The 16,468-nt window shown below is 34.6% G+C and overlaps 1 protein-coding gene across 7 annotated transcripts in view; it reads left to right on the top strand.

Annotated features, from left to right (window-relative positions):
• LOC100745846 (ABC transporter G family member 22) overlaps positions 1-16,468 on the top strand; it is a 291,784-nt gene that overhangs the window by 249,471 nt on the left and 25,845 nt on the right. For all 7 annotated transcript variants that reach the window (XR_002945946.2, XM_012380998.3, XM_024364947.2 and 4 more), the window contains 5 exons: positions 4,752-4,852; positions 5,475-5,730; positions 6,861-7,031; positions 9,040-9,161; positions 15,155-15,362. Coding sequence is in view for 6 of the 7 variants with exons in the window: in XM_012380998.3 (XP_012236421.1) it covers positions 4,752-4,852; positions 5,475-5,730; positions 6,861-7,031; positions 9,040-9,161; positions 15,155-15,362 (858 nt within the window). In the remaining variant the exon portion in view is untranslated. The remainder of the gene's footprint in view (positions 1-4,751; positions 4,853-5,474; positions 5,731-6,860; positions 7,032-9,039; positions 9,162-15,154; positions 15,363-16,468) is intronic.

Genomic DNA, 16,468 nt, shown 5'->3' with positions numbered 1-16,468 from the left:
ATTTAGAATTTTGTCGAATTTCTTAATTTTACTTCTTGTTTATTTATTTTTTTGTATAATGATTATTATAAACAAATTTACAAACGATATTTTGATGTCGAATTTTCGTGTTTGATTGTCGTTTTGAGGTTAGGAATCGTTAAAAGGAGTAGGTAATCGGTAATTTTTCGTAGGATGAATTATGGATTTAGAATTTTGTCGAATTTCTTAATTTTACTTCTTGTTTATTTATTTTTTTGTATAATGATTATTATAAACAAATTTACAAACGATATTTTGATGTCGGATTTTCGAGTTCTACCATTATTTTGAGGTTAGGAAAGCATACTATTTCACTTGATTAATGGCAAAACTATCAGAACGGTTAAAATTCGTAATTTTATAGATTTAGGATTTTGTTGAATTTCCCGGTTTCCTTCTTTGACTTTTTATTCGATCGTTTGAATGTGATCGTTATAAGTGCACTTGTAAGTGCGCGATACATTTATATCTAGCTTTTGTATTTGATAATAATTTTAAGGTTAACAAACTATGAGATCTTAAAGTTACATTGTACTCGATTAATGCTAAGAATATCAGAAAAATGTTCTCAAATTTGCTGACTAAATTCAGGTTCAAGTAATTCAGATTAAGAAAACATATTATATACTTTACAACTTTCATGATAAAGGAAAATGAAAATTGAAGTCAATCAACTCCTGATATTTCGTTAATTTCCTTTTTAATTTCATTGTTTGATCCAATTTTTGTGATACACGTTTTATTTTAACTTTTTATGTTTCACGATTTTATAATTATAAACAAAAACGAAATATTTTGAAAGAAAATACGTAAAAAGATATAAAGGAAAACATGGATTTTATATGTGGGTCGAAAGGGGAATTTTATTTGTTATTACAATGTTGTAACAATGAGGTCAGATTACGTGGCAACCACGGTATATTTTCCTTTGATGCATTGTTAATGTCTTTAATATCGAATGAAAATAACACCGTTACCGCTGCTACTATTTTTTAATTAAATTTGAAATTCCCCACTCCAGAGAAAATGACTGTATATTTAACTGAATTATAATTTGCGCGTACCTATCTACATGCTGTGAAAGATAAAAACAGAATAGTTATTTGCTGCAATCGTATCCTTATGCAATTAAACATTTCGCAACAATTTTTACCCTCCCGAATTTTTATCAAGCGCCAACATTTACGTAACAAGGACAAAGTAAAAAATACCGTAACCACACACGCAACATGTTTAATTATACAATGTTATAACATATCCAATTACGTAAATCAATTCGTTGCAACGTCGACCGTACTTCAACCCCAACCAAACGCTACCAACATAAATCAAAATTTTACCATCAATTATACCGATCGATTACAAGAATCATGATTGCTATAGTTTACGCAATAATTAATGTTAATATAAAAATATTCACTCACCTTACATTTTCTTTTACATAATCACTCTACTATGAACTAACATGCTTTCAAATTCTATCTTCAGATACAATGTTACTGTTCAATTTTATCTTGATCGAATCGCTTAAAATTGATATAAAATCGAATATTATATGTTATATTCCTTCTACACACGTGCTAATTTGTAATCAAACATATCTTTGCAGTGAATATCTTACATTTTCCTTATACATTTCCAGATCGTAACGTCATATACATTTCTTTATACCTTTCTTTTCATTTCCTGATTTCTTTATACATTTCCAGATCATAACAGTCGTAACGTGTCACGTTATAGTCATAATACAATTTCAATAGGTTTTTTCAGACAACACGTACCGCATATACGTAAAAGTTTTCATATACGAGTATTCGAATACTTTGTAAATCACATTGCGAAAAAGCACCAATTTCACACGATTTCTCGCATTTGTTTCCACGGAGATCAAAGCGTCTGCGCGGGCTCGCGAAACTGGGACGATCTCTCGCGTCGCAGCCGTGTAAATTCGCCATAATTTGTTTATGGACGCAGAACGAGGAGTCGGTGGCGATTTATGACTTCCAGAGGTAAGAAACGGGCCATCAGCAACGTAGTTGGTCGCGTTGCCATCGCTGGTCGCCATCGTTGCTCGCCATCGTCCTCCTCATCGTCGTTCGGTCCTATGATTTTGATCGACGATTTCCGCGATCGTAATTCATTCATCCCTTCTCGTAAAGACACGCGAAATCGTTTGTTATCGCGACGCGTTACAGCTCGCTGAATCACGATCGTTTCTGCCAGCATCGATCGTTTATCCCGATTCCTCGAAACGCTTTGAAGTCCAACCAAGATTAACTTAAAGCCACGTTTCGATGAAAGTTGCTTCCTTCAAACTACGTTTGACCTGATTTGACTCCGGTTGAATTTAATAGCATTGTGAACGTATATTCGTACGAGATCGAGAAAGACATATTTATTTATATGAAGAAGTTATTACGTAATAAAGTAGCCGTTAACGTTTCGCAAATTATGAAATCGTTTGGCATCTGGTTCTTCGATTATGAAATCTCGTGGAAGATTAACTTCTTGATTAATTAATGCTTCGATAGACATCGATATTTTCTTTTTTCTTTCGAACGAAATCTTCTTGGTACAGAAATACCAATTAATATTCCTAATGCTATTTTGTAAAATTCTCTGAAATTTCTTTGTTCGTCTTATCGACAATTTTTCTCGCAGAAAATAGATCAACACTGTTCGTCGATAAAAAGCTAAAAACAGAGTTAAAAATGCAGTTTAGGAAATTAAAGATAGAAATAATCGACGTTGAACGTTAAACGAGAAAAGAAGAGTGAAACTTGAAACGAAAAGAATCGAACGTGGGTTAATTCCTGTTGTTTAAAAAAAAAAAAAAAAAAAAAAAAAACGCAAAAGAAATACATCAAGCGTCATATTTGTTTCATTCTAAATTATTTTCTGAATCAACGAAAAAGTGAAAGGTAATAAAAAGTGATCAGAAAACTTGAATAAAGTTTTTATTGGGCAGCAGCCAGTAAAAAACCATTTTTCTCTGTTAATTTTTTGTTTGATTTTTTCACTTTATTTCGTTACGATGGGGATATCCGTTTGACCGATGTGTTTCATCATTGATGAGCAACCTAACAATTTTTTTCATTTAATTGGATAGGGAATAAATTCGAATTGAATTTTTTTTTTTTTTATTTCTGCTTTTGCAGCAACGCTACAGGTTTGTCGCGTTCGTAATCCAATTTGGAATCGTTTTCAGGACCAGACGAAACGATTTTATATTTCAATCGAGGAAGGACCGATGGAACGAGAATTTTCATTCGTTTCCTTTTTTGGTCGTTGATCCGAAATTTACCTTCATATCGAGTTTCGATAATTTTCGCGACGAGAAAAATGAATACAGTAATAGTAGCGGAAGCGTTGCAGCGAACGAAATTGGATTTGATTGTTGATCGATTTTAATTGTTAACCCGGGACGAGTTTGAGAGTTATGAAAGGAAATGAAGTAATTAGGAAATTGTATAAGTAAATTGAACACAGTGACGTTTTTCCACTGTTTCCATAGCAATGAATTTCGTTCCTTTTATTGTTAATCACAGCCATGGTCATTGTATATTTTGTTATTGTATTATATATATATATATATATATATATCGTATTATTATATATTATAGATTTTATCGTACATTTTAACTGTACCACTTGTAAATGAAAATACGTCAAACTTTTATATAAATTTATATTATATTATTTTTAAATATTATATATATATCGTATTATTATGCATTATAGATTTTATTGTACATTTTGACCTGTAAATGGAAATACGTAAAACCTTTTCGAACACATTTCTGTTATTTGCGAAAAAAGCTATTGGAATTATTTCAATAAATTGATTTAACAACTACTTTTCATAAAAATGTAAAGACCAGTTGAAAGCAAGGAGCAATTATTTACAAAGCAAAATGAATTTCCAGCACTACACACAAGCGTGGATATTTTACTAAAAAAGCTCCTTGGAGTACTTAACAATTTTAATTCGAAGAATCACTACGAACTTTATTTTCCTCTTTAGAAGCAAATCGCTCAGTTTTGCGTTACCTACGTCACAATGAACATTTCAAAATACAGAAACCAACCTCACCTCTCTTCCATTCAATTTCCCTCCGGTTCTACCAACATTCACTCTACTATTCATACATCTTACCTTCTCCGGTCTAATATGCCTCTACTACATGAACCATTCAGCAGTCGGGTTGACCGACTCCGCAAATTGAAATGTGTAGGGAAGTAGCGATGTTACACACATTACGTTTTACAGTTACCTTGAAATTGGCTATCATTCGTGTCATCTTTTCGCTGTAAACCAGCATACAAAAGTAAATTATTTTTTTAAGAATTAATCACTTACGTTTATGTAACGAAACTTGACAAATTACCAAACAGCAAAGTTGATCAGTTTGGCTTGTAAAAAAAATTCAACAAAGTTCGAAGACACCGTGTGCAGAGGAGATTAAGTTCGCGGAATATGTATCGCGCGTCTTGCATCCCAATTACGTATTTTGAGCGGCGTATTTTTAACCACGGCGCCCATCATCATCGTGTCTTTCCGCGTGAATTAAGGTATCCAGCTTAGTCGCCGGAACATCGAGGATACATCCGCCAATTAGTGTTAATTAATTACCAACGCGAGATAATGGCGAGCCAAAAGGTTCGCCCTGTTATATAGACAGCCGTGTAACTGCGTTCTTCATTTTTATTTTTCGCTTTCTGTTCTTTAGTTATCGGGGATTATACGAAACGAGGACTGTCCGGCGGCGAGAAGAAGAGGACGAGCATAGCCTGCGAACTTCTCACCAATCCCTCGCTCATGTTGCTCGACGTAAGCTTCTTAATGTTGCTGATAATAGAAAGGAATGAGGATTTTCTATGTAGCTTCTTTAGAACTCTTTACTTTTTGTTCATTTCCGTTGAAACGATTTATTAGTAACAATCTTCTTTAAAAATACTTTAGTGGTGGTAATTTCCTGTAGAATTTCCCTTGTCATCAGTATTCCACAAGATTTCGTATTTTTCTCTGCCTTAGAAGCTTTATTATCATTGGAGTGTGCTTGACTAGTTTTGAAATATTCTATCGTTACAGTGTGGCATATTTTTGAAATTATTGAAAATAGATTATCTCGAGCAAGTTATTTTACAAAATTCCATATTCCTAAAATATTCAAAGATCGCATGTTTCTTAGGATTCTTAAATAAACTTCAAAGCCAGAAATTATCTAGAAAATGTCAAAATATCTCACAATTAAAAACTGCTATATTATATATTCCTCGATTACTTCTGCCAGTAATTAGAATTTAATTTCGACGACAAAAGTAGTCAAAATTCTAAAGGAACAACTAGAAAGGATAAAAATAAAAAGAATAACGATTCTGAAGATCCTTGACCCCTATACCATTGCACAACGCAAGTAGAAAGTAAAATAATTAATAATACGATTATCCAGGAACCAACGAGCGGACTGGACTCGCATTCGGCACAAGGACTGATTTCACGATTGAAGAAATACGCTGAACAAGAAGGCAAGAGCATCGTGGTAACAGTGCATCAGCCCAGTTCCAGGATGTTCCACAGTTTCAGCAAGATCCTGCTGTTGAGTCATGGCCAGGTGGCATATTATGGCCCTACAACGAATATTGGCAGGTTCTTCTCTACGATTGGACTCACGCTACTGCCACACTATAACCCTGCCGATTTTATACGTGAGTACTTCTTGTTAATAAAAGAACAAACGATGAAATAACATGTTATGATCGTGTAAATACGTATAAAATTATCGTGCATTATTAAAGTGAGGTAAATATCGTTCTGATAAAATACAAGGAAGTAAAAAGTAACTTATACGTTGCTTTGATAAAATACAACAGTATATTAGAGTAATAAATACTTCGTAGAAGTTCATTATACAAACCAGAGAGACGAAAGAATAATTTCATAAACTTAGGCTTAGAAATATTAAAACTGAATATTATGGAATTAACAAAATCACGTAACAGAACTGAATATTAATTCCTAAGCAAACTAAGAATAAGAGCCTTCTGTTTAAATGAATAGACTTGTAAACATGATTGGAATATAGAAGCAGAAAATAAGAAAAATCACCGTACACGTTGAAAGAAGATCGCGATAGGCGAAAGCCGATAAGTTACTATTGATGTTATTATTATACCAATTCCTAAATCCTATACATTATTTTTTCCCTAACCCGGCTGAAATAAATTTGACTTCTTATCGAACGAATTATCAAGACCAAGGAAAGGTAATTATTTAAAGGTAATTAATTCATCAAAGGATTATTTATTCCGGAATATATTTATTCATAAAAATATCTACCGTATCCTTCAGATTCATCTTCGAATTAAAGAAAAATTCTGTGACGAGACTAATGTCTTATTTAATACCATATCTTAACATCTTTAACTCGATATAAATATTCAATATTTAACTCAAAATCAATGGCCACTCTATTCGCTTAGAGAAAAATTCTGCCAAGAGGTAATGTCATATTTGAAATCTAAACCCAATATGAATATTCAATTACTAACGCCAAACCTGGCAATTCTGATCACCCAGAAGAAACTTGTTAATATCTAACGTGTTTAACCCGACATAAATATTCGATATCTAGTCCAAAAGCAGCGGTTGCTGCAACCGCTCTAAACTTCCAGTCAAAGCAACCACTATCTCGTCATCCTCATGAAAATTCCCTTTACCGTACCAGCAAATCAGGTCGTGCAATTACCCAAGACAGTCTTAACTCGCTAATAACAATTAAAGTTAAGCGTTTCGTGCTTATGTCCAATTTCAATGTTCCATTTTCGATTGTTAACAGTGGAGCAAATAAAGGGGCCAGAAGAGGTTCGCGAGCGCATCGTGGCCGCGGCGAGGAACACGAGACAGGGACCTGACTGCCCGCCAGAACTTCGTCCGGAGTACAATCCAAGCCAGCATCCGCTTTGCGACCATCTGATCCATTATCACGAACACCACATCAGCCACAACGGTATTGCATAGTGCACGACCGGTCCATGGTGTCGGCTGTATGCACGCCTAGGGACTATCGCGGATATATCGAGCTAGAATAGTTGCGGTTCCGGTTCAGCCGCTTAAAACTCGAAGATCGTGTTCACCGGTGGCTCCGGCCGGTGTTTGTGGGTCAACGTGTCTGCGAGATTCGATCGATTTTTCGAGCCGATGCTTGCCACGGGATAAGGATTTAAGTATTCAAGAGGATTTTTAATTGTTTGCGATTTTAAGGGTATAGAGGAATGGAATATCGTTTCCTTCTGTTGTCCAATAGATTGTATTTCCTTTGGAATTACTAAGGAGATGAATATATATGGTTTTATATTGTGTTTGGTTTCAAATAGTTTTATTTTATATTGCGTTTGGCTGGAAATTGTAGTTTTATATTTCGGAGAGGGCAGACTTGTAAGGAAATGAATATTGTGTTTGGTTTCAGATAGTTTTGTTTTATATTGCGTTTGGCTGGAAATTGTAGTTTTATATTTCGAAGAAAGGAAACTCGTAAGGAGATGAATATTAAGATGTTATGAAACGTTTGGCCCAAAATTTAGAAGGTTTCTTCCATTCAAAGAGGAATCTTCGCTTAAAGAATTATAATATAAAGGAATAAATATACAGCCCTTAAGAAACTGCTAGAACCTCGAATGCTAATCTTCAAATACTCCTAGTATTAAAACATGTACCAAAAATAAAAAATGATCTTTCAATATATACGAACAATATGTTTCGCACGGAACAAGAAAATTCGGCAAAGTCGCCGATAGATTGCGTACAAGATTTATAATTAGAATATACATTCTGTACATTTGTACAGTTTAAACTGCATAAACAATCACAGAGTAACTATCAACAAATCTGCAGACACGTGACCTACCACGATATCTTAATTCTATCCAAATTCAATCGAGTATAAACGCGGTTGGATCTCGCGGGAGGATTATTTTCCAGGTCTATTCATCGTTGAATAAACGTACGTTCGTAAGAATCGTTCGATTGGACGATGAATGCGGATCATTGTAGTCAGTAATCATTCTTCGAGATACGGGTATCTCGCTCGGCCGAATATTTCCTCCGGCGTCGATTGATTAACGGTTTATAAATGGACTGTCTAGCAATAACACGGGGATTTTTCGCGGCGGAGAAGTATGTCGGGCCGAGGGGATGATTCTTTCGTTTCCCCCTTCGCGAGCAATCAAAGGTCGAACGATCGCCTAAAGGAACACTGCGAGTCGAGAGAAAACCAATCGATTCGACTCGCCAATAATAATTGTTCGACGTTTCTGATCTCTCTATTTTGTAGTTTATGTGTATCGTGATCGTAATACGAAGAGAAATTGTAGAAATTTTTATAACTCTCTGGGTACTCAATTCGATCGAAATTGATTTATGTGAATATTCGAGTTTCACGATTTTAGTTCGTGTCAGTCTTTTAATTAGACCACTTTTTTATTAGAAAAATTTTAATTGACAGGACGAAGAGAAACCGTAGAAATTTGTATAACTCTAACTTTTATAACTACGTTCGATCTTTCATTTGTACGATATTCGAGTTTTACGATCTTAGTGTAGTCTAATTTTTTCTTTGTTAATTGTTAAAAATGTTGAATCGCTCTTTCATCGGAGAAATCTTAAGATTAGTTAATTGAAGAGAAATTATAAGAATTTTGAAGGATTATCGATACATTCGATCTTTAATTTGCGTAGTACGTACTTGAATCTCGCTATTTTGATTTATATAACTGATTTGCTTATTCCAATGATCCCAATTTTGTAATGAACACTTTCTTAGAACGTTGAAAATCTTTTTACTTGTTGAGATACGAGCAAGATTGAAATAGCAAAATTTGAGTATTGCGTTAAGATTAAAATGTATTCTGTTTTTGATTTTTTGGTATTTTCCTCTTCTCGTGCCACGGTTTGAAATGACAAAGTTTGAAAAATGAACAAACCTTCTCTAGCCCTTTCATTGTGTCGATGATTTACAGTGAAAGAAGACGAAGGTCGTACGCTGTGGTTGGACACACAAAGCCATGCCAGCAGCAGTGCCAGTTCTGCGGACGACGACTATGCCTGGCAGTGGCCCACCAGTTTCTGGTCGCAATTTAAAGTGAGTACCACTTTGCACACGTTTCCAGCGGTTAGGCGTTCAAACTGTGCTGCACTCGATGTTCATGCAACATGTGTGCAGTTTGTAGCGATAGTAGAGATATAGAAATTGGTGCCTTTGTCACGAGAAATCAATGAAATATAAGAGGAAAAAGGAAGGAGGAATTTTTCAAAGATTGACCGATTCTAATTTCTTAAATTTGTAACCATCCTTGCGAGATATTATATTAATGATCTTAGATTAAATACAAATTGTTTGGCTCAAAAATAGGAAAAATATAATTCCATTTAAAAATTTATTTTATTTAAAAGATAATAAAAGAAGCAAATAGAGATACAGAATTCTTTTACAAAAAGTCTTAAGTCTTTGATATCAACATGTTGAAGATATTCAGATCCTACAGTTATATAGGAGAGAATATCGACAAATTTGAGATGTACGGTTGCTACAATTAATAGAAAACACTGATGTATTTAAGATGTACAAATTCTACAATTATCAGAAAACACAGATCTGTTAAACATCTACAAGTTTTACTTTTAGTAGGGGATATTAAGAATATTTAGAATTAGAAAAGAAACTATTAAAGAAATTATTAAAGAAGAAATAATTAGAAAAGAATAATTGTTTATGATATTAATGTATCAAAGATTGTTAAGAAATGGCTGAGAGGTTGAACAAAAATTCATTGAATATGCAAATCAATTTGATAATTCTCGATTACCTTTAAACACAAAATAATGTATTGTACTGTACAAAAACAACGAAGAACAAATTTGTACAGTATATACAAATGAAAAAAAAATGTTTTTGTTAAAAATTCTTATCTTTAACATTGACAGATACGTTCAAGATATTTGTACAGATAAATATTCCTATTACATTCTGTTATATCAGAGGTAATTTTCAATTAGAAAAGCTATAAAGGTTGAATAACTGAATGTGTAGAATGGCAAAGTTTATACAGTTCAGAAGGCCAAAGAGGCGTATCGTTAGGGAACGAAATGAACCGGACTCGGTTCCGTTATTTCCCGAGAAGAAGTGACGTCAGTTTAGCAATTGAAAACAGAATCGTCATGAGATCGTCCCGCATGATGCTCCGGTTCTCGTTAACTTTCTGATTTCACTTCCCTTGCCGCGTTGCGTTACAGCGTGCCATCTTGAATATTTCCCTTCCGTCCACGTAACCTTAACTCTCTAGTGCTATCTATGCAGCAGACGTACTATCAAAATTCAGCAAGAGGTCAGCTTCTTATACTCTTAAATGAAGAGAAGAATTTTATAGATTTCTTACTCTAAAAATACTTTGTAACACTTGCCTTCCAAACCAGACGTTTACTTTTAATATTGAATTGTTTATTGATATTGAATTATTAACAGCGATTCTCCTGTCAGATTTCTGATCGACGATTTTGATCATTACACTATGGAGAATATAATTTTCGATAAACGTCAGTGTCCAAGTACAAACTCGAACGCATATGAATATTTCCTTACAGAGAACATCTCTGTTTATAAATGCATGACAAATACGAAGGATCTTTATGCGTGAAATAAATTACAATAAATCTGAATTATCAATAAGGATAAGAGGGATAACACGAAGAAGGAGGAGAATACTCAGCGTGACAGAAACGAAAAATTACCAATCGATTCTAACACCTTGGAATTTTTACATCCGCAATAAATGGTAATAAATCCGAACCAATGATTAAAGAATGACAAAAGCACTAGGAACAGACATTTTTATTGCGAAGTAAAGAAAATGATTAAGAAATACCAATGCCTGCTACAAAAATGTTTACAAAGAAAGAAATAATGAAAATTAAAAAAAAAAAAAATACATAGAAATTTTCGTCATAAGATCAAAAATCGTAGATACCAATAAATGCTACTCATATAAAGCGTGTTAATCCCTGGAATAAATCGCCGCACATAAATCTCGATAAACAACAATAAGAAAAGTGCAAACAATATACAAAAGAATTCTCGGAAGATTAAAAATAGCAAATACCAATGCCAGTGTCTCTAGTACGAAGAACGTTCATTGAAATGAAGTAGCGATAAGTGTCAATCGGAACAATAGTAAGGAGAATAGGGAGAGAAATTTTCTTGGTGAAATGAAAAATATCCGACGACATTCCACGAAGCGAACCGCCAACGTTGAGAATTATGTAGGGCAATAGCGTTGATTTCCTCGGAAACGCAACGCTCGGCTCGAATTGGCCTTAACGCAAGCAAAGAGAAGCGGTCGTCGTCGTCGTCGTTGTCGTCGTCGTCGTCGTCGTCTGAAGGAGAGATCAAAAAGTTCGATTGCATTGCACGGTTAATAGAGCATGCAATAGCAATATGAAAATTTAGATGAGTGGCCTGGTATGCAGGGGATAATAGGGAGGCAAATGGAAATGACATCAGGATTCGAGTTTAATGCGAGCGTTAAATTCGTATCGCGAGTCCTCGACGTTTATCTGGCTATAGCTGTAACATAGTCGTTCCAGATAATATTCAAGGTGCTCCTGCTATTTCTTCCGTTTAATCTTCTGGCGCACTATCTTTCACCTATTACGCCTCGTCCAATCATTTTTCAGATTGCCAACAATTTTCCGAACAATATGTTTCTTTGGATATCATGGTGCGTCACGGACGTTTAGGGACGATTCATTAGGTTAAAACAATGGAGCGTAGATCGAAACATACGGAAATGACCACGGCGTTTCGAAATATTGATCGATACTTTACCAACACCATGGGTCTTATAAAAATAAAAAAAAAAAAAAAAAAAAAAAAAAAAAAAAAAAATATTGGAAGCGTGTGTGATCAAAGGAGCTGAAAATATACCATAGTTTTTAAATTGTTTATCGTAAATCGTGATATATGTTCGGAAAGGGAAGTACAAGTTTCGAAACAGGTTTCAGATAAGATACAAAGCTTCGGGGGATCGTATTGAAAAGTGAAATATAATGACGCGTGTACGAATTGTAGCAGATAATAAATGATACAAACATAATGTAATAGTGTCAATATGATGCTGGTTTTCATCGATCTTACTGGTTATTTTATTTCAAATAAAGTTTTATTAAATTGTGTTGAACCACTTCGTTCGCTGAAACACCAAAATTGTACTTGGATAAAATTACGAAGAAATCTGTAAGCAACAACAGATTATCTATGTGATCAACTATTCTCCTGAAGAGTCTACATCTACTAAAATAGTTTTGCATCAAAATCACGAGGAACATTACCCTAAACAAGCTTTTAAATTAGTCGTACAATCTAAACTTTACCTAATGTTTCAGGATAATATAAATCACACATTTCCATGGTAAGGAAATAAGAAGAGAATCTTAATAATTAACAAATTGAATTTTAACTTTAATTAATTATCTTAATAACAAATAAACAAGGAATCTCTCAGAACGAAAGTAATATTTACCAGACTATATTTGTTGGCTAGGAAAATCGATCAAAAATTCAACAATCAACAATCGCTGATCGAATCTCGATAGAAAAAAGAATCTTAACAAATTCAATCGATTATTTCACTTGACCTCACTGAAACTCTAGACTATACCTTCTTACCAAATCTATAATCGAAAAGAAATTCATTCGCCTCGAAGAAATCTTCATCTTCCATAAAATTTCCCAACAAGCGTCTCGTCGATCGGAAAAGCTTGGATCGAACTTCAAATTACGTCTTCTCATCAAAGCGACGGTGGAGAAGAAATTCGTTCGCCCTGAAGAAATCGAGCGATTCCTGAAGAAAGTGCGTGGGTGCCGTGAATTGGAAAAGCCGGAGATCTGGAAGCGAGACGAGCAAGAAGATAAAAGAAAGAGAATCGGCTCGCTAAAGAGGATCGAGCAACGCAGAAAAGAGAACTAGGTCGCGTTTACGCGATTCGCCATATCCGGATAATTACAACGACCGGTATGTCTGTTCGTTGTGGCGTGCTTTGTGCAAACGCATCTCGCCACTTGCATCACTTTTACCCGATTCAACTATTCTTCGCGCAGCTGTGTTTTCAGCTCGATTCACGATAGAGAAAGTCCCGCCCCTCTTTTTATATTCCGTGTCACTTGCGTGTTGAGATTGCGATGTTGAGATTTAGAAAACGTTTTACGATAAAGAGTGGAAAATGGAGGAAAATATTTCTTAAGAAAATTGATATCTTTTAAGGAACTAATTTTTATGGCAAATAATCAATTGGAATGATATTACGTATAGCGTGAAACGATCTCGTGAGATTATTTTGTTTTTAGGTAGATGATATAAGCTGCGTTATATGTCATTTGGTTTGAAACGTATAAGAAATTATTTCGAGGTAGAAATTTCAGATATTTCTTTCTTTTTTTAATAATAACCGAATTTCATGGGAAGATTTTGTTTGTTATTATATTGGTATATTTTATATCACGTGTAACTTAAGTTTAATTGTTCTATCTTTATCGGATCGTCGATTAATAAAATCCAAAATTTTCAGGGGATTCTGTCTCCTAATTAATCTTACAGAAAATGATTTCACTAAAATTCAGTAAAATCCTAAATGCCCAAATATGTTTTTGATTACTTAGAAAACGCTGATTGAACTTTGAAACCGTTTTCAAAGGTTTATATTTTGTTTTACAATTTTTCAATATGAAAATAATATATATATATATAGTAACTGTATGAAAAACACTTGTGAAAAAATTCCATTATACGTGTTTCTCAACTATGAGAAAAGATTCAGTTTAAAATATAAATGTATCAGGTCGTGGCATAAATTGGCCTTGTCTTTAGACACGCGTATCTTGTAGTAAGCATAAAGCAAGGCCGTATTTATTTTGCAACGCAATAAATCAACAAAATTCAGATATAATAGACAGCTAGATCACATTACAGATAATTTTAAGTTAGCCATTTGAATTTAAATGAAATTCAGCCTGACTAAGTATACAAGCGTACCGTACGTTGCTTAGATCGATGGCTGCGATCGATTTGCCTGTTAATTGAGTAATTAACGATAACGTGCTCGTCATATGGTGAAGTTGCTCGCGTACTATAGTTGTAATTTAAAGAGACCTTCGAAACCAGCATTGTGAAACTTTGCGTTCTATTTCCTCACGGCCGCTGATATAATTGAGCTGCACCAAAGAGGTGTAGCTGAGCAACCTTGCATTGTGACATTGTCGCGCACGGGGGCAGTGTTCATATCGTTCCGAGCACGTAGATTAATAACCAAGTTGTGTATCTGCATTTCAGTCGTCCAACTCCTTCAATTTTTATGACAGTACCTCCATCAGCCTCTGATTAATTACATATTCTTGGAACCTATCGAAAAGTCAGTTTCTTCGTACATGTTCGCAATTTGAAAGAAATTTCACGTAATGATCGAGTCGTGGCCATTGTTGGTTTAATTTTATGCTCAAGTTTACTATTTTTACGCGTTGCACGATGTTGCAAGGATGACTGTAAAGTAATTTTATTTTACGATTTTTGGTAAAGTATAAACAGAATAAAGTATAAACACACGCACACACGCACGTGCGAAATTTTAATCGATTCATTCGATACTTGAAATATAAACAAATTGAAAGAAATTGTCAAGTTATGATAAATTTCTATTCGCGTTGCATTATTCTAATTTCCGTATTTATAAAGTAGTTGATATAAGTGTAAATTAAAGTGTAAAAATAAGTGTAAATGAAGGTAACAGTAGTTGTAATATAATAAAGTAATTTATGAAGGTGTTATATCTAAAAAAAAAAAAAAAATTCTCAACTTTTCTATTACTGTATGAACATTCACGAATTACATAGAGTTCCACTGGATTTTAAATAAAATTTCTATTACTATGAACATTCATTTCGAAGTAACATAGAATTCACTGGTTTACATATTCTCAAAACTTGTTACATTCGAATACAAGCAAAAAATATATAATTCTCTAGATACAAGATGAAACATGTGTCAGATATACATATACGTAACGCAAGATTATGATTGATGATTTCAGGTATTATCAGAAAGAAACTTTCAAGAGGCACGGCCACGAATGCTGTCTCGTCTGAATTGGCTGCAAACGATAGCTCTCGGCTTACTCGCTGGACTGTTGTGGCTAGGGCTTCCCAGAACAGAAGCGGCACTTCATGATATCCAAGGCTGGATGTTCTTCAGCACCACGTACTGGATGCTCTTCGCGCACTTTGGTGCACTCTCCAGTTGTAAGTCTTTCATTCTCCTTCTATATTTACTTGTCCAATTTTAGCAATTTAGCGCACCACGGTTTTAAGAAATTTAATCCAATTTAACGAAGAAGTATAACTCATCGGAAAATACGAAATATTCGCGCGATTTTTATTTTACAGCAGAAAGTATTTACAGATTATTCAGCAATTATACCCAGTATCGTTGTAAATTTCCAATATACGACATTCTGATTTGTTGTTTATATTCTCATTGTCCTTTGTATCTTCGATTTGTTTACTTGTATCCTCAGTTTGTTCGTACGTTTACTCATTCTCACCTTATTTGTTTATCTACACAGTCTGTGCATGTATAATTCCTACAGATTTTTCAAGCAGCAAAAACTCCTAATTTCTTCGAGTTTCTGGCCAACAGATACCAACGTTCTTACAATGTATAAATAAGCAAACTGGCGATAAATTAATTGGAAAAATCCAAGCTATTTGAAGTACAAGCTTCAGATAAGTAATAGGAGAAAAATTTGCAGAGAAAGAACACTCGAGCGTTGAATTGAATTTTCTAATTGCTGGCAGACAAAAAAGCAAGTACTACAGCTTATCAACTAATTCTACCACGTCTTACGAACTCTTTAATTTTCACTACACGTTAGAACCTACTAACCAACTCGAACTTCTCTACAAATACTTGCAGAAGTTTCGACCCAAGTCTGTCAACAACTCCTTAATTTCTCCCTTGCCTATCCCCAAGAGTTTTCTCTTGGAAATTTCCTGCCATCCAATCAACTAGTCGAAAAACGTTCCTGAACATTTACGAAAGGAAGGAGAAGTAACACGACGATCGAAGCTCGACGATGGAAAGTTCTCAGGTGGTGATGGACAAGTGGAGGCAGTTGCGCAACAACGCGGAGAGTCTCAGATATGAGGTAGATTGGTTAATTGAGCGGCGACGACGTGACGCTCTGAATCGGCCATTCAGTCGAACGCACGTTTTTTTTTATTGCAAAGAATTGCAAAGGACCAGAGGAACGGTCAATCAAGACGTTAGTATGTAGGTCGTGCCGTGACCCACTTATCATCCGGCACGGCAATTGAGACCCTTTTGTCGTACCCGGTACCAAAGCTCG

The sequence above is a fragment of the Bombus impatiens genome, unplaced genomic scaffold, assembly GCF_000188095.3.
Source record: "Bombus impatiens unplaced genomic scaffold, BIMP_2.2 scf_0114, whole genome shotgun sequence".
In the NCBI taxonomy this organism is placed as follows: domain Eukaryota; kingdom Metazoa; phylum Arthropoda; class Insecta; order Hymenoptera; family Apidae; genus Bombus; species Bombus impatiens.
Note: the sequence above shows the minus strand (reverse complement) of the source record. Positions and strands in the feature narration are given on the sequence as shown.